The 24053-nt window shown below is 41.5% G+C and overlaps 1 protein-coding gene across 1 annotated transcript; it reads left to right on the top strand.

Moving 5' to 3' along the window:
* Nucleotides 1–1200: 1200 nt before the first annotated feature.
* Nucleotides 1201–9079, top strand: NPAS4 (neuronal PAS domain protein 4). Its single transcript, XM_077456186.1, has 8 exons — nt 1201–1598; nt 2057–2208; nt 2557–2659; nt 3355–3604; nt 3727–3836; nt 4165–4300; nt 4397–5619; nt 6824–9079. The coding sequence occupies exons 1-8, from the start codon at nt 1424–1426 to the stop codon at nt 6847–6849; spliced, it is 2175 nt and encodes a 724-aa protein (XP_077312312.1). The 5' UTR covers nt 1201–1423; the 3' UTR covers nt 6850–9079.
* The last annotated feature ends 14974 nt before the right edge of the window (nt 9080–24053 follow it).

Below are 24053 nucleotides of genomic sequence, written 5' to 3'. Positions count from 1 at the left end.
CCATATAATGCATTCATTTTTTTGGTTTCTCCCTTTCTTCTATTTCAATGTTCCCTCAGGCCCTACAAGTTATAATGGGTTTATAAAACACAATAGCAATAGCCCAAATCAAGAGTCTCTTATCTTGAGCTTGGACCTTGAAGCTGTGAGCTGTTTATCAACAAGATGCACACCAAAGCCATGAGTATAAAAATAGCTCTGCTTTGAAGCATTTCAGAGCTGAGGCAGTATATAGTTAATTCTGCTGTATACTAAGCTCTTACCAAATATGGATAAAACGCAGAGAGTATGCAAAGAAGCAGCCGTCATTCACAAAACACAGTGTCGTCACTCCAACCTACATCTAATTATCCTTTCAACAATAAAAGGGAGAGAGGGAGATGGAGGCATAAATATATAGAAAGACAGGAAAATCAGGATCAGATACCTATTTACAGCTGGTGGAGAAAAGCAGGGGGTGAAACACTGCTAAATTAATCATATCCTATGAAAATATGCTTCTTATAACCAAATCTGGAAAGCGTGGGCTGCAAGATAAGACAGAACTCAAAGCCAGTGTTATTCAAATGAGGAATAATCATTCTTTTAAAAAAAAGGAAAAAAACTGAATTTTCTGCAGCTCTATCAATAGACATTTCAACTCACCATCCTATCTGATTCTGTTTCAGTTTTCAGGCACATTATTCACGTTAAGACAGCCTACTGAAATCCCCAGACTCATCCAAAATCTGCAAGGTTTATTAGAGGATTCTCATACACAGCTTATTCTTGAATTCATAGCCACAGTATTGATACATTACTAGTGTTGGTGTTTTACTATGCCCTGTGATGGCATCTTTATGGGAATATACGGTGCTCTCTATTCTTATAATGGATAGTTCATATAGAAAACATATACAACATGAATTCTGTGTGATATAAATCTAAATTGACTACTGTATTTGAGGAGAATGTAGTATTTTCAAGCTCATATCTGCAGCTCCCTGCAAATTGGGTACAGAATGTGATATTTGGCACTTTGCAGAAATCGCTCTCTCCAGCTCCCCCTCCCTATACTCTACCCCTCCTTCCTTTTCTCTCCTGTGGCTCAGCGTCATCAGTAAGAGTTGGTGACGCTTGCCTGTAACAGCAGAGAAAGGCAGTTCCCTAACCATGCAACCCATTGATGATAAACTCCACTCTCCCCTCACCCCCCCGCATCTCACCTGCCCACACACTCTTCAGTTACTATATAAAGAGAGCCACGAGCTACAGTTCTTTAAACCAGAACCCAGAGACAGTCATCAGGAGAACAGAACAGGAATACCACATTATTTGGGAAAAGAAGACCTCCAGCAGATTGGAAGACGAAGACGAGAAGAGGAAAGAAGAACGGGGCTCTCTGGACTGACTCTTATTCAGCACCCCAGGGACCCCATCCAAAATGTATCGGTCAACGAAAGGTGCTTCAAAAGCCAGAAGGGACCAGATTAATGCCGAGATTCGAAACTTGAAAGATCTTCTTCCTATCTCTGAAGGAGACAAAGTGCGACTATCTTATCTCCACATTATGTCACTTGCCTGTATTTACACCAGGAAGTCTGTTTTCTTCTCAAGAGGTAAGATAAGAAAGATGTTGAATTTCTAAATTAATAGATTCCGGTGGTATGGTCTTGATGTTGCCATAATGCCATATTTAGGACAGCTTCCTTTCTTTAGAAACTTCTCATCTTTTCAGTTATATCTTTGTATTTAAGAACTGTTTTTATATGAACTTTGTGTTTCACTACAATGCTGTTTGTGTTTGTATTTGTTGCTAATATATTTATTTAACCTGCTGCTAATACTCCTTGTGATATAGGTATACTAATTTAGTTAGCAGTATTTGAGCCATCTAGCTGCTGTCCATGGTGCTGAATCAGAACATAGTTTGTTTAGTCATTCTCCAAGGTCCTGAACAATGATTCTAGATGATTCTTAGTTCTGTGTAAAAACCTTTAGCCCTTAGTAATGTTACAGTGCAACTGAAGGCTCAAATCATCTAAATTTACCAATATCCTATTTATTTATACAACAGCTCAACAGATGCATGAGTTAGAAGGTCTTCTCTCCAACCAAGACATACAAGATTTTGTCCACAACCTTCCTGGATTTCTACTAACCTATACAAGTGAAGGAAAGCTGATATACGTGTCAGAAAATGTGACTGATCATCTAGGACATTCAATGGTGAGTCAACACTGCCTAACAATGAACACTTCTTACTGGTACATCTTGTGCTCTTTAATACATTACACACTAAAGAAACAAAATACAGAAAACATTATTTAAGGTTAATATATCATTTAGCCTTTATTTTAATAACTTAGGAGCTTCTTCATCTGAAATGTAACAGACTACAAATATGTTACATTCCAATGTTTTTATATTTATAATGCAAGCTGTAACTACAGTTTGGAACTGACTAGTGTCTACACATTTCATACATACAGTACATATACTGCAATTCTTAATGAAGCCTCAGAATGTACTAGTGCTCATGATGTAACTAATACATCCTTGTTTGTTTTCAAACAGGTTGATCTGGTTGCTCAAGGAGACAGCATATATGACATAATTGACCCCTCAGATCATTTTGTTATGAGGAATCAGCTGGCTCTCCCATCATCTCTTGATAGTGGTAAGTTTTTAAATTGGCAAAATAACAGACCTTAGAGTTCTCTGATTTTACCAGTTTATTAGCTTAGTTTCCAAGACCTAAACATTAGAAATTGGTCGTATGCATTTTCTTTGAGCTCGATGGTTATATAGATTTACTTTTGATAGTTAAAGTGCCTCTAAACCAAAGAACAAAAATGTAGTATATTGCAGTTTTACCAATCCTTAGATGTGGTGACTGCTCTAGTTTGCTTTTTGTTTTTTTCAGACCTTTTTTTCCTTTAATTTTCACCCAGTGATCCTGCCAGTAACAAACTTCATGTCCTAGGGTGACAGCACTCATTGTGCTATATCAGTGAAGAAACAGTGTTGTCACCCTAGGACACAACTACAGAACACCCCCCTCCTCATCTTTATAACACAGAGGGATGTGTTCTCTAGCGTAAAGAATGAATTGGGCAGGGTTAACAACACCTCTAACTGATAACACTGCAGAGATCAAAGAAAGTTACAAGCTGGAAAGAGTTCTGGCAGGATCAACCTATATATATATTTATGATTTCAGAGTGGATACTAAGTTTTTATATCAAATTCATACTATGAATGGTAAATGCTATATTTACGTATATGCCAATTCCACAATAAGGTTATTTTTTAAATGAACTTAAATAGTAAAATGCATTGAGGCTTATAAGGTGTACCTTTTATTTTTTTCAGAGAGAATGTTCAGGTGTAGATTTAATACCTCAAAGACAGCCAGAAGGCAGAGTACAAGTAACAAGCTCGTCTTGATACGGGGAAGATTTCAGCCATCCCCACCTGGCACCTACTGGTCTTCAAATCCTGTCTTTACAGCCTTCTGCATTCCTCTTGACCCAAAGCCCAGAGTAACAAATAACTATTTCTTAATGGACTTCTTTGAGAGCCGCCATGCCAAGAATCTTTCCCTGCTGGATATTTCAGAGAGGTAAATATTATACATACCCTCACTTCTATACCATCCTTAAGTGTAACCAGTTTAATTATGTTTAATTGGAACTATGGAAAGAAGACAGTGATAACTAAAATGTTATTGTTTTTTCCTCCTAGTTCAGAGCTGCACTTAGGCTATGACAAGAATGATATGATCTGCAAGTCGTGGTACAACATAATTCACCCTGAAGATCTCACTCAGCTGTCTACACAACATTACAAACTATGTAAGTTGGCATAATTGAATGCATAAGCACAAAGGGCTATATTTATAAACACCTCAGTAATGAAGTAAGCTATCAGGTAGCGATACAGTAAATCATTTTGCCAAAAAACTAAAGTGACAACAGAATTGCATTTATGAAGCAAAAATCACTGACAAGGCCAAAAAGAGAAAAAAAGGACATTATAAAATTGGGAAAATATAGAAAACAACTAAAAAGGGATGTAGATAGAATAAGTATAAGATAAAATACACCATAGCTGAAGAAGCAAATAAAGATATATTCTTGCCTTTTCAGTAATTATCTAACTTCCTCTTCTTTCTCCTTGTAGTAAATGACACAAGTGAATGCAGAGCAGAAGTGGTGTTACGTCTGCAGAGAAAAGATCTTCAGTGGATATGGGTGTATTCTCTTATGCTTCTTGAAAACACAGAGGCTCCAATCACATCCTATAATTATATTATAAGGTAAGGATTTATCGATAAACTTACAATGTAATGTAGTAATTAATCACACACATCCTTTACAAGAATTCTAAAGAAATGTTTGTACTCTTTCCCCAGTGAGGCAGAAGCCTGGTGCCTGAAACAACAGTTAACTACAGAGGAGTCTCCACTTTCTTTCTCAGTGAGTGGTCCTCCATCATATCAAGAGACTCTCCTCTCCCCGGGAGACCTTTCCAGCCCTGATCAAGTGTTCACTCCCCTTGCAAACACACCTACAAGTATTAGTCAATCCTTTGAGTTTTCAGAGCCTGTTCCAGTCAGTCCTGAAGACCCTGTCTTGTGCCAGAATACTGCACCAATAATGGAAGACTCTGTTGCGACTGACAGCCAAGTAGAAAATCAATCTCTTTTTAGCCTTTATCAGTCAACACCATATGATCAAAGCTTTAGAAGTGAACAAGTTGGAACAACACTTCCCAAAGACTTCACCTGTACTCCTCCATATACCCCACATCAGAACTGTAGTTTCCTATTTGGGGTTCCAGAAAGTGCTCCACAAACATCTTCTGAACAGGAATCAACTACCTTAAACCCAGAAGTGTACTACTCCTACTGCAGCTCCCTCTATGAGAAGCTGCCTCCAACTCCAGATAGTCCTGGGGAAGGCGGAGACTGCACAGTAATGACAGTACCAGAAATCCCAGGCCCTCTTTTTGTGGATCTGCCAATGCTTCCTGAGGGGTTAGTGACTCCTGAAACTTCACCGATTAATCAAGTCATCTTCAGGTATTCAGAGCAAGAGAAGAATGAGATAGACTTGTTGGTCAAACAGATTGGTTCCTTAGCCAATGTGTTCAGTAACGTGGCTAATAAAGAACTCCCGTGCTCTGAGAGCATGATTTTGAGTGGCCATGGACTGGCATGCCGAAGTAGTTCTCTCCCTGCCAGTCTTCCAGAAGCTGATTCTGCTCCTAACTTTCCTCGATCCTGGAAGAGCATAGACCTCTCTCTTTTCTTGACATGTCAAGAGCAACCTCTCTCTACTGCTAATCATCCAGTTTGCAGCCTTTTCAAAGACTTCCCTGACTCTCCACCCTTTGCACCCATGGGGTCTCCTTGCAGCCCCCTGGAGGAGGATGAAATACGAGGGGACCTCTCTGTATCTCCATCCATGATTTCAAACGCGACAACTGATCTGTCGCCAGAAGAATGTAACTTCTTAGAGGAACTGATGTCCTACAAAACAGACCTTGAGGCAGGTGCCTCAGAGATTCAATGTGACCGGTTTAATGATGAGTTGTATCAACTCCAGATTCAGCTACAAGACGGCTTCCAGCAAGGTATGTTACTTATGATAGTGCTAAAAAAAATTATATTTTAATTTATTAATTAATAATTAATGCATGCAAACCAAACACAGTTAACCAATTCCGGACCAGCCACCGCAGTTTTCGCTGCGGCAGGCTGGCTCGGCTGGGCAAATAATGGGTTACCTTATATCAGTTTTCCTTTTGGCCACTAGGTGCGGGCGTACCTCCTCAGCGTGTGCTCAGAGCCGATGTGAGTGCCCAGCAGGCGCGATAACCGCAGGGCACCCGCGATTGCTCATGACAGAGCGAGAACCGGGATCTGTGTGTGTAAATCCACACAAATCCCGGTTCCTTCAGGGGAATAGAGTCAGATTGTGTGTTCATACTAAGTATGGACACCAATCTCTCTCTCCCATCCCCCCTACAGTTAGAACACAGTGAGGGAATGCAGTTAACTCCTTGATAGCCCCTTCCCTACCAGTGACATTTAAACAGTAATCAGTCCATTTTTATACCACTGATCGCTGTATAATTGTCAATGGTCCCAAAAAATTAGTCAAAAGTGTCCAATTTGTCTGCCGCAATATCGCAGATCATCGCCATTACTAGTAAAAAAAAAAAAAAAACATAAAAATGCCATAAATCTATCCCCTATTTTGTAGACGCTATAATTTTTGTGCAAACCAATCAATATAAGCTTATTGTGATTTTTTTTTTTTTTTTTTTACCAAAAATATGTAGATGAATACATATTGGCCTAAACTGAGGAAAAATTGTGTTTTTATGTGGGATATTTATTATAGCAAAAAGTAAAAGATTTTTATTTTCAAAATTGTCGCTTTTTTTTGTTTATAGCGCAAAAAATAAAAACCGCATGTGATCAAATACCACCAAAAGAAAGCTCTATTTGTGAGAAAAAAAGGGTGTACATTTTTTTGGGTACAGCGACGTACGACCGCGCAATTGTCGATTGATGCGACGCAGTGCCGTAATGCAAAAAATGACATGGTCATTGAGCAGCCAAATCGGGACTGAAGTGGTTAAAAGCTTAAACAATTAGATAATATACAAATCTTACACCCTTATCTGCATAATTGATTGAATAACCTACCCATTGAATGAAACTATAGTGGGTAAACATAAATGATAAGCTAAGAAAACATCAAATCTGCTGTTGTTGCCTGAAGTGGTTGAAAGAGTGTACTAATTATTGCTTTTCATTTTTCCCCTACAGATGGAAGTGGAAAACCTTCGTTTTGAAATAAGTCTGTGACTTGCTTCGATATGTATGGCATATTGTCATATCCTAAGCAGAATTTTTCTGCCTTATTATGAACAAAAGAAGACGCACAAAATGGGGGAGAAAACGACTTTCTGCGTCGTCAATCTCTCCTGTTCATCGCAAATCAGTTTTGTTCCCTTTTTCTCTTTCATTCCGCTACTCTCTTTTTTATGGAATTTGTGCACGTTTACATAATGCAAGAGACCTCTTTTGTTCTCATTTGAAAATAACATTGAAAATAATGGCCCATCCTTTGAATTTACCATTGTGTATTAAGCCTGGACACAGAACACATATACAGATAAAAACAATCCTGATTCTTTTCTTCAGTATTTAAACACATGTAAAGAAAATATTTTCTTGCTAAAAGCATTTGTTTAAACTTAGAAATGGGATGGGCCATTGTTACAAAAACTTTGTACAACCTGTCAATTTATACAAAAAAAAGGGTTTGCAGAACTGAATAGAAAGAGAAAACAGGAGGGTATTGTGTAAGGAAGTTGTAAGTAGTCTTACATAAAACAAAAATGTATTCACTCGTAGTGAAACTAAAAAACAATATATGGTATTTATTTTTGCCTAAATTGTGACCAGTACAAAGGTTTATTTCCTGTCTAACATTCAAAATTCCCTTTAACAATGAATGTGGAACTATGTCCTAAAGATTATATATAACAAGCATCTGTAAAAACATTTAAGACATTTACTGTACCAAAACCCTGCAAAATGTCAATTTTTAACATGATTGTGCTGTAATCCAAAGCAACAAAATCAATTAGCAGTTTTCATAATAGACTCTAAAAATCTGATTAGTGCTGTGAATTATAGACCTTCTTGCATTACCACTTAGGAGCTTGAATTTTTTTCTTAAATTGAAAGAGCATTAAATATGTCTTAAAGTTATCTCAAATCACATCTGATAACTTATGAAAAGTGTTCTATCTAGAAAAGTCAACATAGGCATGCCAGTATGTATTACCTTTGCTATTTTTTTTTACATTGCAAGTCCTACATATGCTGGCAGCTAGTCCCTAATAGCAACTAAATCTATGACATATTTTACCAAGTAAGGTAGTATTAATATATATATATATATATATATATATATATATATATATATATAAGCTTCAATGCCCCAAAAGTGCTGGAGATATTTCACACTGTTTTAACATTTACTGTGCTGGTAGGGACTAATTATTTTCTAAGCTAAGTATCAAACTTTTCAGCATAGGGCAAAGATGACTGCAGTGTCTTTTAGAACAGATAACTGGCAATAAATCAGTTGTGTGTGGGAATTTATTGCCCGTATTATAACTTTATTTCTGATATCTGCAGTTGTCATAGAAACTTTTATATATGCTCTTTTATAAAAAAAAAAAAAAAAAATGTTGTTTAGGGTTTACCAGTCTTTTAATTCCAGTTGCACTCTATGCAAAGGAGGATGCTACATGTTTAACATGTCTTTTGTTATTACAGATATAGTTATTCATACTGCACTATTTTGCTTTTGTGCAGTATTATTCAGTTAAGGTATAAATGTACGATAAAGCTATTTCTACAAAATAGAAAACAATCTACAATTCCTACTCACTGGTACAGATTGGGATTACATTAATCCCCTATATTTATTAAATGCAACATGTTAAATATATTGGGTTATATTGCTATTAATATCCCCTGTATGCTTCAGACGTAATATAAAAGACCAACATTATTCCACAGATAATAGCAGTATTTCCCTAAAATGTATATGCATTGCATAGAACAATGCTGATTCACATTTTTTGATAACTGCCAGTTATAACTTTCTTTATCGGATGTATTTGGTAGTAAAAAAAATAACATACATTAACCCGAAATTATGGTATTATGGCTAAATAGTCCATATAAAAAATATTGGTACACAGCTAAACTGTGCCTTTTTAATTAAAATATATATAAATATATTTTGGGGTTATTGCACCTTTGAAAAATAAGGGATTGTGTTTAAAACACAGTCTCTGAATTAAATGTGATAACAGTGCTTACTAAGAAGCAAAGTAAAATAAACTATATATGTTTCAAAATTATGGTGCTGTGGAGTGCCATAAAAGATGACGTAGGATTTTGCTACGATTTAAGTATAAGGATATTTTTTCCTGAACTGCTGTTTTTCAAAAGTTTGAGAGAAATGGTGAAAAAGTAAAAAAAAAAAAAAAAAAAAAAAAATTATATATATGAAATGTACATTTATAAATATACATATTTATAATTTTTTAATGTGTATGCAAACTGACTTGTGTTGGGCTGGTGATGTAAAGTCCTGGTCTTGTACAAAGTGTTTTTTTATGGATATCATAAAGAGATATATGAACAAAAATGTGTTTGTGTTTCATTCCAAGATGGGAAAACAACAGCTCTACTGAATAAGTAATAAATTGTTCATGGGATGGCTCCTTTGACTTACTTAGTCTTAAACAACTCTTCAAAACATAGTTATAAACCATGTATCCTGTGCATAAAATGCACTTCTAAGCACACTCAATGCAAAACTGATACCATAAATCCTGGGTTGTATTGACCAAGGCATTTTACTCAAGTGTTAGTTAAGAAGGGGCAGGGCCAAAACTCAAAATGTATGCTTGCTGATCCATAACAACAAGTATGCAAATTAGCAGACCTTCCTAATCATCATGTTTGTCCTGGGTCTTTGTAAGTATTAGTTGTTAGGTGCCAATACTTTGACAGAGAGGTCAGCAACAGCGACCACCATATTTTTTTTAGAACATGTTTCCCTTAACTGCTTTATTGAAATAAAGCCCATGGTTAACAGAGTTAAAAAGCTGAAGCTCAAATCAAACACATAGCTTTAAAAATTAGTCAGAGGAGTGACCACTGCTCTGTAGGGCTCTGTAATGAATTTCAATTAAAGCCAGTCATAAGCAAAGAAGCTACTGCTGTTATATCTCTTTAGAGGTTCAAGCCCCTCTCAAATGGAGGAACTTACTTCCACCCTTTAGAAAGCAATGATTTCACTGGACAGAATTCTGAGACCTGGTTAAATATTGATATTGAACTCATACAACCGAAAACAAGAACCTTTGTTGCTGATCTTGAAGAGAGGTAAAGAGACTAGCAAACCAACCTCCTTCACCCCAAACGTAGTCCTATCCTTTTTTGTCTTACCTAGTACCCCTACTCCTTCCCTTCCCCATACCCCCATCCTTTCCTTCTTCTTGATCACCCAATTTAAAAAAATCAGCTTTTGGGAAACATAAAAGTTTAAGCATGTAAGTAATAAATATATAACTTTAATGACACAGAATATAAATGTCTTGGTTAAATCAGACAGTCTATATGGTACACAGGCATCTTCTGTAGCACGAACAGGGGGGCTTACAATGGTTAGCCTTTATTCATTTATATAAAACCTTTACCCCAAAAGGAAAACAAAATTGTGGCTGCAATTGCCTAAGGCTTAGTATACACTTGTGTTGAAATAAAGTGGTTGAGGAGCAGTAACTCTGTTACACGTGACCCTTTCAAGGGAATGGGGCCCTGCTGCAACTGCAAGGCAAGTACTGGGCTCCAGGTACAGTGTGGTATATCCATTCAAAAACCCTGTGTGGCTGTCAAAAAAAACAGGCATGCATGAGGTGTCAATATCACCCCCTAAACGCCTGCCAGCTGCTCCTGTATCCCTCTCTGAAAAGCAATCCATTAAGAATCCCTTTTTAGAGAATGCCACAAGATTAAATGAGCCCTTAAAGTCTTAGCTGGAGTTCAGCTTGGTTAGACAAGTCTCTAAATTTTCTAGTACAACTATCACTATCTCCACAGGTTGACAATGCTGTTGTGAAATAAATCATGGAGCCTGGATCTAATGCTAACCTGATATTCAGTAAATGTCCTCTAAAATAATTGCACAACCAATCACCATATGAATACACATATGGCACAGTCCGCGTGACCACAAACTACATGCACAAAAGGAAGGAAATAGATCCTGCCAATAAGGTCACATCTGCAGCACACCGTGGTTGAATAAAAATATATTTAATGTAGAAAAAGCACCATAATTGATAAACAGCAAAAAAATCCAACAAAAAAATTCCAGTGAAACTATCCTCCAAAACAAAGTAAATTAAAAAGACAACATTGTCTAATGAAAGGTCGCAGCTGCGCTCGTTCTATTCAACCCAGCAGTCACACTTATAAATTATCTTCAGAACTCAATAAACTAGATGCAATATTAATTATATACTATACAGTCCAAAGAGGATTCCACGGGACCACTATTAATGGTATGTATATCCATTGGTGTGGGTGCAGGTACTAAAATGCAGCTTCCGTATTAAACTATCCATAATTGCTATATATTGGGTAGTTGGTTCATACACATACTTCCTACTGTCCTGGAGTTGAGAAAGCGCATGCATGCGAAACATGTAAGTCACGGCAACAGAACAGTGGACGCTGGAACTGAATTTCCTCTTTATCTCCTGCACGGCAGTGATGTCATAGAAGGCGCATAGATGCTCTGAGAATATCGTCCCTACTCGCCTGAGTTGTTCCCTCAGGGCCCGTTTACAGTACATCACACAGGTTACCTTTCTATCCATCCTGCTGACCACCATCCAGCCGTAGCATCCACCTGGAGCTGCCAGGTTTTGCCAGCAGACAGTATGCTCCCCCTCTGGGAACTGAATTTTCTCCCCTCCATTTCCTTGGATGGTGATTGATGTTCAAGCCATCTCCAGGCAAGCCTCCCGCATGATTGTTTCCTCCTTATCCACTCTGAGGTCACTGGTAATGTTCACTACCATTTACAGTGAGGCAAAAAAGTATTTAGTCAGCCACCAATTGTGCAAGTTCTCCCACTTGAAAAGATGAGAGAGGCCTGTAATTGTCATCATAGGTATACCTTAACTATGAGAGACAAAATGTGGAAACAAATCCAAACAATCACAATGACTGATTTTTCAAAGAATTTATTTGCAAATTATGATGGAAAATAAGTATTTGGTCATCTACAAACAAGCAAGATTTCTGCCTCTCACATACCTGTATCTTCTTCTTTAAGAGGCTCCTCTGTCCTCCACTCATTACCTGTATTAATGGCACCTGTTTGAACTTGTTATCAGTATAAAAGACACCTGTCCACAACCTCAAACAGTCACATTCCAAACTCCACCATGGTGAAGAGCTGTCGAAGGATACCAGAAACAAAATTGTAGACCTGCACCAGGCTGGGAACACTGAATGTGCAATAGGCAAGCAGTTTGGTGTGAAGAAATCAACTGTGGGAGCAATAATTAGAAAATGGAAGACATACAAGACCACTGATAATCTCCGTCGATCTGGGGCTCCACACAAGTTCTCACCCCATGGGGTCAAAATAATCACAAGAACGGTGAGCAAAAATCCCAGAACCACACGGGGGATCTAGTGAATGACCTACAGAGAGCTGGGACCAATGTAACAAAGGCTACCATCAGTAACACACTACGTCGCCAGGGACTCAGATCCTGCAGTGCCGGACGTGTCCCCTTGCTTAAGCCAGTACACGTCCGGGCCCATCTGAGGTTTGCTAGAGAGCATTTGGAAGATCCAGAAGAGGACTGGGAGAATGTCATATGGTGAGATTAAACCAAAGTAGAACTGTTTGGTAGAAACACAACTCGTTGTGTTTGGAGGAGAGAGAATGCTGAGTTGCAACCAAAGAACACTATACCTACTGTGAAGCATGGGGGTGGCAACATCATGCTTTGGGCCTGTTTCTCTGCAAAGGGAACAGGATGACTGATCCGTGTACATGAAAGAATGATTGGGGCCATGTATCGTGAGATTTTGAGTGTAAACCTCCTCCCATGAGCAAGGATGATACGTGGTTGGGTCTTTCAGCATGACAATGATACCAAACACACCGCTCAGGCAACGAAGGAGTGGCTTCATAAGAAGCATTTCAAGGTCCTGGAGTGGCCTAGCCAGTCTCCAGATCTCAGCCCCATAGAAAACCTTTGGAGGGAGTTGAAAGTCCGTGTTGCCCAGCGACAGCCCCAAAACATCACTGCTCTAGAGGAGATCTGCATGGAGGAATGGGCCAACATACCAGCAACAGTGTGTGACAACCTTGTAAAAGACTTACAGAAAATGTTTGACCTCTGTCATTGCCAACAAAGGATATATAACAAAGTATTGAGATGAACTTTTGATATTGACCAAATACTTATTTTCCATCATAATTTGCAAATAAATTCTTTCAAAAATCAGTCAATGTGATTGTTTGGATTTGTTTCCACATTTTGTCTCTCATAGTTGAGGTATACCTATGATGACAATTACAGGCCTCTCTCATCTTTTTAAGTGGGAGAACTTGCACAATTGGTGGCTGACTAAATACTTTTTTGCCCCACTGTATTGTAAACATTGACCGTTCAACCATTTTTTTACTTTATGGAATAAATAGCATTGTTTATGAATACAGTACTACGCTGGAATTTATTTGATCATTCTTTCAGAGCGCTGCATTTTGTGTTTTTTCTTTGGCTGTTGCATCTCTTTCCATGCTGTACTGGCTGCACTGGGTCTGATCAACTTATCTGATTACTCCTCATCAGAGCACTCTACTTGGGCCCTAGACTCGCAGCGCTCCAGGTGTTCTGTGTTAAATTGTGATAGGAGGTCCGCCTCCCCCTCCTCCGTCAGGTTAGGGGGCCTATAGCATACTCTCAATATTATTTTCCCTTTGGAAAAAAGGGTATAAGTACCACAGCATTGAAAGCCTGAATAAATACAATTAAGTGCAACTGTAGTGCATACAAAGTTAAGTGCAAAATTAATCAAAAAAAAACACCCAAAAATATATCAAGCATTTAGCCAGTGCAAGCTTAAAAGGGTTGTAAAGCTTCACTTTTTTTTAAACAACAAACATGTCATACTTACCTCCACTGTACAGCTTGTTTTGAAGAAATGGTGATGAGATGGCGCAAAAAAAACAATCACCGTAAAAACGCTCTTTTTTTCATAAAAAGAAGGGAAGGGGGAGATTAAGAAAATATATATAATAATGTCCAAAAAAATTATTATTATAGTCCATAAAAGTGCCAATTATCCCGCTGTGTATAACAATCCTGCGGTCATATATATATGCCCCACTTCCTGCTCTGACCGATAGAACTGAGGAAACAATGGATATTCGTGTCTTCTGATCGATACGGTCACTTCCGGTATACGGAGCTTGCATTCCACGCTGAGGCGCACTTCCGGCTCTGTCCTCTCGGCTCGCCGGACGCTGTACGGCTCATACACCGCTGTTATTCTGACATCCACAAGGCAGCGATTTTTAAAATCAAAATCAACAACTATAGAGCTTCTACTACTAACCACTTCTGATGGGTTTATCAGCAAGCAATCATCCTTGGTCCTCTGTGGACAAGTGACTTTGAATACTTCTCCCTTCACTATATTGATATGCCTGACCATTATCTACTTTTGTGAGTAGCCATTTGGCTGTGTGTTTTTATTATATTAAATGCAATTTTATATACACTGCACTTAGTTTGGTGCACCTCTTTGTCTACGTACAGCTTGTTTTGCACACAGTGGCCCCGATCCACGTCTTCTGGGGTCCCTCAGCGGCTGTCTTGGCTCCTCCCCGCATCAGCTAACCCCCTCTGGGAAGAGCTCTCCCAAGGGGGTTAGCTTGTGGGTGCACTTCCGAGTCCCGTATCCGGCATCCATAAGCTGCTGTCTACAGGACTCGGCCCTGGCGTCATTGGAGTTGAATGATAGCAGTGCGAGCCAATGGCTGCTCTGCTATCAATCAATCCAATGAAGAGCCGAGAACAGGACTGGACTGGGAATAAAACCCAGCCTCAGAAAAAATATCATACCAGCCCCACATCATTATTATACCAGCCCAACATCATAACGTCATTATTTCCTTGTTCATTAAAGGGAAAACCATGCATTTTAAAGCACATTTGAAGAGTGTATTTTATATATATATATATATATATATATATATATATACATGGAAGGCAAATATGAAAGCACATAGGGCTTATATATATATATATATATATATATATATATATATATATATATATATATATATATATATATATATATATATAAGCAAATTACAGTTCAATTAGGTAAAATTGGTCCATCATCAAGGGGCACCCCAGGAACATGGGGGGGACTCTGGTTACCAGAGACCACCTTCTGCAGAAAGAATGGGGGGTTACTGATATAAGGGGGAAACCTTTATACAGTATCAGTGGCCCCTTATATTATTTTATTCACTCCCCCTTACAACAGTGACCCCCCCTCAGACTTGCCTGGCAGAACTGTCAATGACCTCTTCTCAGGTGCACTGCACAGGGCTCAGTTAGACGGCTCCAGGTTGGTGGCTCTGGTCTTATCCTATAGTCTCCTCTTCACTGTCCACACACATCTGACTTCTCCCATGACCCCCATCCTGGCGGCATTCCCACTCTTAACTCCCCTCCAGAGTCCCCATCGGAGACTGCAGACATGATATAAGACAAGAGATAGTCAGAGGTTGCGGACATGATACAAGTGATGTTTAGAGACTGAGGACAGAATATAAGAGATGGCTAGAGACTGAGAACATGATACAAGAGATGATTAGAGACTGAGGACAGAATACAAGAGATGACTAGAGACTGAGGACAGGATACAAGAGATGACTAGAGACTGAGAACATGATACAAGCGATGGTTAGAGACTGAGGACAGAATACAAGAGATGACTAGAGACTGAGGACAGGATACAAGAGATGACTAGAGACTAAGGACATGATACAAGAGATGGGTAGAGACTGAGAATATGATACAAGAGATAGTCAGAGGCTGCAGACATGATACAGGAGGCTGCAAGCATGGTATAGGAGATGGTTAGAGATTGAGGACATCATACTAAAGATGGTCAGAGACTGCAGACATAGTACAAGAGATGGTCAGAGACTGCAGACATGATACAAGAGATCAATGCAACCTCACAGTGCCCATCATTGCAGCCTCACTGTGCCCATCAAATGCAGCTTTACCGTGCCCATGAATGCAGTCTCACTGTGCCCACGAATGCCGCCTCACTGTGCCCATCATTGTAGCTTCATGGTGCCCATCAATGCAGCCTCCCTGTGCCCACCAATGCAGCCTCTCTGTGCCCACCAATTCAGCCTCTCTGTGCCCACCAATGCAGCCTCACTGTGCCCATCAATGCAGCCTCACTGTGCCCATCATTGTAGCTTCATGGTGCCCATCAATGCAGCTTGTCTATGCCTATCATTGCAGCCTATCTGTGCCAAACCAATGCAGCATCGCCGTGCCCACCAATGCAGCTTTGCTGTGCCTATGAATGCAGCCTCACTGTGCCTACCAATTGCAGCCTCTGTGTACCCACCAATTGCAGCCTCTGTGTGCCCATCAATTGCAGCCTCACCGTGCCCACCAATGCAGCCTCACCTTGCCCACCAATGCAGCCTCACTGTGCCCACCAATGCAGCCTCCCTGTGCCCACCAAGGCAGCCTCCCTGTGCCCATCAATGCAGCCTCACTATGCCAATCATTGAAGCCTCACTGTGCTCATCATTGTAACTTCATGGTGACCTTCAATCCAGCCTCACTGTGTCCACCAGTGCAGCCTCTCTGTGCCCACCAATGCAGCTTTGCTGTGCCACCAATGCAGCTTCACTTCATTGCAGCCTCACTGTGCCCATCAATCCACCCTCACTGTGCCCAACAATGCAGCCTCGCTGTGCTCACCAATGCAGCCATGCTATGCTCACCAATGCAGCCATGCTATGCCCACCAATGCAGCCTCACTGTGCCCACCAATGCAGCCTCACTTTGCCCACCAATTGCAGCCTCTGTGTGCCCACCACTGCATCCACTCTGCCCACCAATTGCAGCCTCTCTGCCCACCAATTGCAGCCTCTGTGTCCACCAATTGCAGCCTCTGTGTCCACCAATTGCAGGATCTCTGCCCACCAATTGCAGCTTTTCTGCCCACTAATTGCAGCCTCTGTGTCCACCAATTGCAGCCTCCCTGCCCACCAATTGCAGCCTCTCTGTCCACTAATTTCAGCCCCTCTGCCTACCAATTGCAGCCTCTGTACCCACCACTGCAGCCTCTCTGCCCACCAATTGCAGCCTCTCTGCCCACCAATTGCAGCCTCTCTGCCCACCAATTGCAGTCTCTCTGCCCACCAATTGCAGCCTCTCTGCCCACTAATTGCAGCCTCTCTACCCACCAATTGCAGCCTATCTGTCCACCAATTGCAGCCTCTGTGCCCACCAATTGTAACCTCCCTGCCCACCAATTGCAGCCTCTCTGCACTCTAATTACAGCCTCTCTGCCCACCAATGCAGTCTCTGTACCCACCAATTGCAGCCTCTCTGCCCACCAATTGCAGCTTCTGTGTCCACTAATTGCAGCCTGAACCTCACCATTTTCTGGATAACAGCACTCTTCTCCCTCTGTCCTCCGGCGCTCATATATCATGGAGCTGGGTCTGTGTGCACGGTCCTGACCCCCTAGACTGGCTCCTGTGAACACTGATTCAATCTACTATCACACGAGCCGGTCTAGGGGGCAGGACCTTGCACACAGACCCAGCTCCATAATATACAAGTGCCGGAGGACAGAGGGAGTAGAGCGCTGCAGTTGCCGCTCAAAGCGGCCCCAGGTCAGGCGGCTTACCGGGAAATTTCCTGGTATGTTCTGGCCGTGGGCCCTGGAGCCGAGAAGACCGGGACAACATCAAGCGAGATCTCGACGTGGGACTTTCGAGGGCTCAGGTAAGTAAACCGGGGGGCTAGGGGGCCTGCAATCACCAAATGTTTTTTTCAGCTTAATGCATAGAAGGTATTAAGCATGTGACCAGTGAAAGACCAAAAAATACATGCACATAAACATATAGCAGTTCTCAGTTGATAAATTCCTTTCCCAAGTTCCTTTCAAAAGTGCTGCTGTGCTAAAAAAAAAAACATATGATGCTGTAAACAGGTGTATACAGGATCCACACCCCCTTATGGTTGAACTCACCAGATCCAATGGACCCCAAGCAGTACTGCTTGAGGGTCAGGCAGGCTTAGTATGGCGAACTGGGTAAAGAAAATGCCAACTCCTGGGTGCAATCCTTCCTGGGGTGTTTTCAGGCACAAACATATGGAGAAAGGGCCCGCATAATAAAGTACGTCTTGTTTAATTCATTAAAATCAATCTTTACAAAGTTCCAATCATTACACCGATCTTTACAAGGTTCCGAAGTGGAGGGCAAATGGATGAACATCAATTACCAGTCCATTAATCAATAGGTTCTCTCACAACCTAACTGCAATTGAATGGGTATATTTGAGCAGTACATTTGGCATATGTATTTACTCTCATTTAGATAAGACATTTGTACATATATGAGCAAGGATGTTTTTATATTGGTATTTTTAACCGGTTAATATCTGGAGAATTTTTTTTGTTGTCACAATTTAGCCAGCAATGTCCCCTGCCTTTGCAATTCCTTACCTCCTTTGCTGCTCCTTAGTCCTCTGATTTCTTCACATGTGCTGTTTGCTTCTGTGCTCACCTATGGGCATCACCTGCTATTCTCTAGGTTTAAATTTTCTTGCCTTCCATCACTTCCTGGTCCACATCCCAGTTTGCTTCCCTATATACACATGTGCTCAGTTCAGCCCACATTGCCTGAGCAACTTTACAGATCTCTGAGCTCCCGTCTGGGTACTACTTATGTATCTTATCTGACTACCCGTGTTCTGATTCCAGCTTCCCCCCCCCCCTTTTTGATTGATATTATTGTCTTTGTTCTGCGCCTTTACTTGTCTGATTCCAGCTTCATCTACTGTCTATGTTTTCCTGCCACTCACCCTGGCCTTGGCTTGTTTCCCAGTTTTCCCTTCAGTCTCCTGCTGTTGTACACTGGACTCGCTAAGTGGTCTCCGCATTCTCAGCTGGGCGTACTTGGGGGACATAACCTGGTTCTAACTTGCTGTAAGCCCATTCCCACGATCAGGGGCCCTGGTGAAGAAGCAGGATGGGGCTTAGACTCTGCACCCCAGGGAACTGCGAGTTGGTGAACTACAAGGGCTCGCTATCACAGACTCCTGAAATGTTCATTTTTTTGTACACATTAAAATCCACATTTTGTTAGAAAATTACCTAAAAAAACCCTAAACAATAATATATTTTCTGAAAACAGGGGCCCTGTAGAATAAATTTGCTGTTGCAATTTTTTTCAGTTCTAAGTTTTATTTAGTTCTTTAGCAAAGCATACTAGCATATGACAACAAGTTAGCCACCAGTTTGAAAATACATGCAGCAGTAGAGTTTGTGTAAGTACATATAAACAACTCCACCATAATGTCCCATTGAGGCGCATTAAGTCTTCAGGAATAACAGGAAGTGGTTGACTTTCCAACAGAAGAAACTGCCTGCCTGCCTGCCTTTTCTTCAAGGGGTCCAGGGTGATCCTGAGATAGAAAACAGTTATAATATACTGAAAATATTAAGGGAAAGAAATAACAAGGAAAAAAGGGGGGAGAGAATGAAAAAAAGTGGGGATGTTTCGTAGTGTATTCCTGGAGACATGAAACCCCAGTGAACAAAGAAAGGTGTTGCCTGAGTGATCAAGGTGATTAGATATGGTCATGTGGTCCCACAAATATTGGAAATATACCAACATGCCAATATGTTTTTTGGAACTTTTACATTTCAGTGCCGTCATCAGAAGCTCCATATCGTTGGTCTTATTTACCACTGATATCTATTGGCCAATTGTTGGGGGGGGGGTCAATACTTCTCCACTTCTTGCGGAATGCAGACTTTGGCTGCATTGACTGGGTGGATCAGGAGGAATCTTTTGAATCCGTGCCTTGAGAGTGGGGTGAGATGTAGTAGGAACATCTTTGGACAGTCCACCAGAGAAATGACAGTGAGTCCGTAGAGCAGGCATCAGATATCCTCCCAAAAAGGGCGCAAGAGGGGGTCACGACTAGAAAATAAGCATCAGAGTGCCATTCTCCTGTTGACAACAGCAACAAAGAGGCGAGACTGTGGGATAAATGTTATACACAAGAGTAGGCATCCTGTACCAATGTGTGAAAAATGTATACCCTGCCTCTTGAATATTGCTTGAGAGGAAGCAACGATGGGCAACATAAGAATATGGTCTCCTGGTTTATTTGTCAAGGTCATGCCCAAGTCTGCAAGAAGGGTGGGAAATATGGGGCATAGCCTGGAGCTGCATGGCGTAAGGAGTGCAAAGTAAGAGCTCCGGCTGCACGTTCTCCTTCAATCTGATCCTGTGGGGCTAAATCATCCTCTATCACAGTATAAACTGCCTTCATCACCCAGAGAAGCTCCCTTGCTCATGTCGCCACTGAACCGAGCTCCGGGAGCTCAGGCAAAACTAGAGAAATTCCGCCATGAGGAGGGGGACCCAGCAGGGGAAAATGCACCTCATCCACCTCAGGGGAGGAAGGCCCGCTCTCTGGAGATGCTACTCGCATCCTTGGCGCTGTCTCTCTCTGCCAGACGACCCTCACATCTAAAATCGAGGAGGTCAAAGTGGACATCTCCCTCATCCGCCAAGACATACACAAACAGGGGGAGAGGTTGTCCGAAATGGAGAGCAAGATTGGCCAAGTGGAGGATGACATCCCGCCGCTGCAGGTCACCACCGAGTGGCTCTAATACCAGTGCCAGCTCAATGTCATCCTTAGTAAACAGGGCAACATGGAGAACAGACTCTGCCACTGTAACCTTAGGTTCGTGGGGCTCCCCACGTTCCTAAAAAATCTCATCGCCAACTTTGGCAGAGAGGCCTTCTCCACGTTCGTGGTGGAATGTGTACATCGCCTGGCCGCGAGGCCTCCACCGTCTGGACCCCTCCCGCGTACCTTCATAGCGAAGCTGTTGAATTACCGAGATCGGGACACCATATTGTGCCTTACCTACGAAAAAGGGCAACATCCCATTCAGCAACTCACACATTGCGGTGTCCCTGGACTTCTCCGCTGAGGTCCAGAAGAAAAGGGCACAATTCTCAGAAGCCAAGCGACAACTGTGCAACCATCACCTGGCCTACACAATGCTGTCTCCGCCTGATCCAGGATGGCAAGGCTCACTTTTTTGAAGACCCCTCTGTGGTCATCCCATGGCTGGAAAGACAGGAAGCAGCTGCCCCTGCACCATCATAACATCCCTGCCACATCTTCCCACAGATGAACCTTGCTTGATGGGAAATATGGGACCCTTGACCTAAATGACCCCTTTCTGAACCATGAGTTGGCCTCGGCCTGTTCCCCCTTACCCCTTCTGGTTATATATAGCACCCCCCAGAGCCATCCCCATGTTGTTTTTGCCCCTTTCCCCCAGCCTGGTACATACCAGACATACAGACATTCTCAACTCTCCCTCCATAATGCAATGCCCCCCAAATGCACTTATTTAGTCACTCTTGAACAATATACTTGCACCCCCTTTAACATCTATATGCTAGACCATCTAGCACCGTTCATGCACTTCTAATAACTTTTGTTCGCCCCCAGAGACAACCCGAGAATGCACCTGGACTTCCACTCCCCTTGCACCCCCATGTTTATTTCCCCCCCTCCCATCAACATTGGTGCAGCTTGCTGTCCTCTCAAGATCTGTTTCCCTGGCCAGCAGCAGCCTCATGGTTGTGGAGGGCTGCCACAAGTTTGAAATGCCACGCTGGTCCAGAGTTGGGAAAGTTACTATACTCTTTCACTGTCTGACATACTTAATACTGCAATATGTGTACTGTTATTTGCTACTGTTTTCTTGTGTCCACCTCCCTCCCTATATGGCCCCCTGCAGGTCTGCCGCAGATGTTTTTATGCCCCTTCTAACCCCCCTGCAGGGCCCCATCATACAACATGCACCGGGACCTTTGTTTCAATGTATGCTGCTGTATAAAGTTATAACAATATGTGTGGGTGAGGGCATGAGCCACCCCCTGCTGACCTCAAAACCATATGAGCGGATATATCCGTGGAAACTCACATAATGGGGCAAATGCAAATGGCACTTAAGTAACCCTGGGTGGGTTGGGTCTATCAGGCCTCATATACTAACAACTCCAGAGGCGTTGCCATCCTAATTGCCAAGTGGGTTCAGTTCCAGCTTCACAGCCTACAGCCAAATCGGCAGGGCAGGTTCCTCTTCCTTCACGCCACCAATCGGTGGACTCAAGGTCCTCCTCCTAGCTTTTTATATTCCCCCATCATTCCAATTTGCTGCTCTAAAGGAAGGAGTGACCTTCATGACCCAACATCCCACGGTGCCCGCTGTATGGATAGGGGACTTTAATGTGGTTATAGACCCCCTTCTCGACAGACTCCACCCACCCACCACGACACCAACCCAGCCTACACTAGGTTTTGGAGATTCCTTTTGGGATTCGCCATGACAGACACCTGGAGACTCAAACACCACAACGGTCTACTCCTATTTTACCCCCTCACAAGCCCCTATGCCACGCATAGACATGATCATGATGTCCCCCACCCTGATTCCAGACCTCCTTGAAGTGGGGTTTGGTGTCAGGGTCCTCTCAGACCACTCACCCTACTGGGTTACCCTTTCCCTGCCCTCCACCCTCCTGACCTGCATCTGGAGACTGAACCCATTCTGGCTCACAGTCCTCACAGACCTGGAAGCTGTTCAATGAGAGTGGACTAATTATTTCCAATCCAATGCGGGGTCAGCCTCAGTGGGGATAGTGTAGGAGGCATTAAACGACATGCCCGCTTGATCCTCTCTACGTGCATAAACAAACATAAGGCCTCTTCTAAACACATCTTACAGCAGGCTGAGGAAAAACTGAGCTCCCTTGAACAGGTTTTTCTAGCAGACCCGTCAACCTCTAACTCTGCCCAGTAACACCTACACTCTAGACATACAGACCATCTACACTTCGAGAAAGCTAAAAGAGGCATATTTTTCAGCAAGCAAAAAACCTTTGAACATGCCGGGAAATTCCTGGCATACATGGCCCGCTTAGACCACAGCCCCCCCGGTGGTAGTTCAGCTGCAATCGGAGACTGGAACCACGCTTACAGACCCAGCACAGGTGGCCCACGAGTTTAGGTGTTTCTACTCTGACCTAAACACCTCAAAGACTAACGGCCCCCCAAGTGAACTACATCTACTCCTGCAGTACATTGATTTCCCCTCCCTCACAGACTCCCATATAGAGCTTCTAGAAGCGCCCATAACTGAGGAATGCATAGCGGAGGCAATAGCAAGCTTACCGACATCAAAAGCCCCTGGCTCTGATGGCCTCCCCCTAGAATTCTACTCCCAATTCCAAGAAGTCCTCTTCCCCAAGTTGCAAGCACTAGATATGTCCACTGACAAAAAATGTGTTCGTTTTAGTTTTATTCGTTTTTGTTCTTTTTCATTTTCGTTATGATCGCAATTAGTAAATAATTAAATTCGTACATTCGCACATTCGTAAATTTGCACATTCTTACATTTGTAAATTAGAAAATTTGTATATGCGTAAATTTGCATATTCGTACATTCGTAAATTAGAAAATTTGGAAATTCGAAATTCAAAAATCCGAAAACCTGAAAATGGGAAAATCTGAAATAGTAACTAACTATTAAATTATAGGTATTGTAATTTCCTTTCAAATTTGGCTGTTAGTGAACGCAACGAATACAAATTTATCTGAAGTTATGAATTATCCGAAATAATGAATACCGCATCTAAACAAATGGAACAGAACAAATTAATAATAAATAATAATCACAAAAAGTTTTCATTATTATTATTGTTATATATTATTATTAATTCATTACATTCCAATAATTCGCTTGGATACAGCATTCGTTATTTCGGATAAATTTGTATTTGTTACGTTCACTAACAGCCAAATTTGAAAGGAAATTACAATACCTATAATGAAATAGTTAGTAATAGTTAAGTTATTATTAGTTAATTATTATTTCAGGTTTACAAATTTACTCATTTACGAATGTACGAATGTTCGAATTTTACGAATGTGCTAATGTACAAATTTACGAATTTACGAATGTGCAAATGTACGAATTTACAAATGAACAAATTTACAATTTTTCAAATATTCCAATTTACAAATATTCGGGAACATTTGTTAAACGGGTTTTC

This window comes from Lithobates pipiens, unplaced genomic scaffold, assembly GCF_037356315.1.
Source record: "Lithobates pipiens isolate NorthernLeopardFrog02 unplaced genomic scaffold, aLitPip1_a1.2 Scaffold_10, whole genome shotgun sequence".
NCBI lineage: Eukaryota > Metazoa > Chordata > Amphibia > Anura > Ranidae > Lithobates > Lithobates pipiens.
The sequence above is the reverse complement of the archived record's forward strand: the minus strand, read 5'-3'. Positions and strand labels throughout refer to the sequence as shown.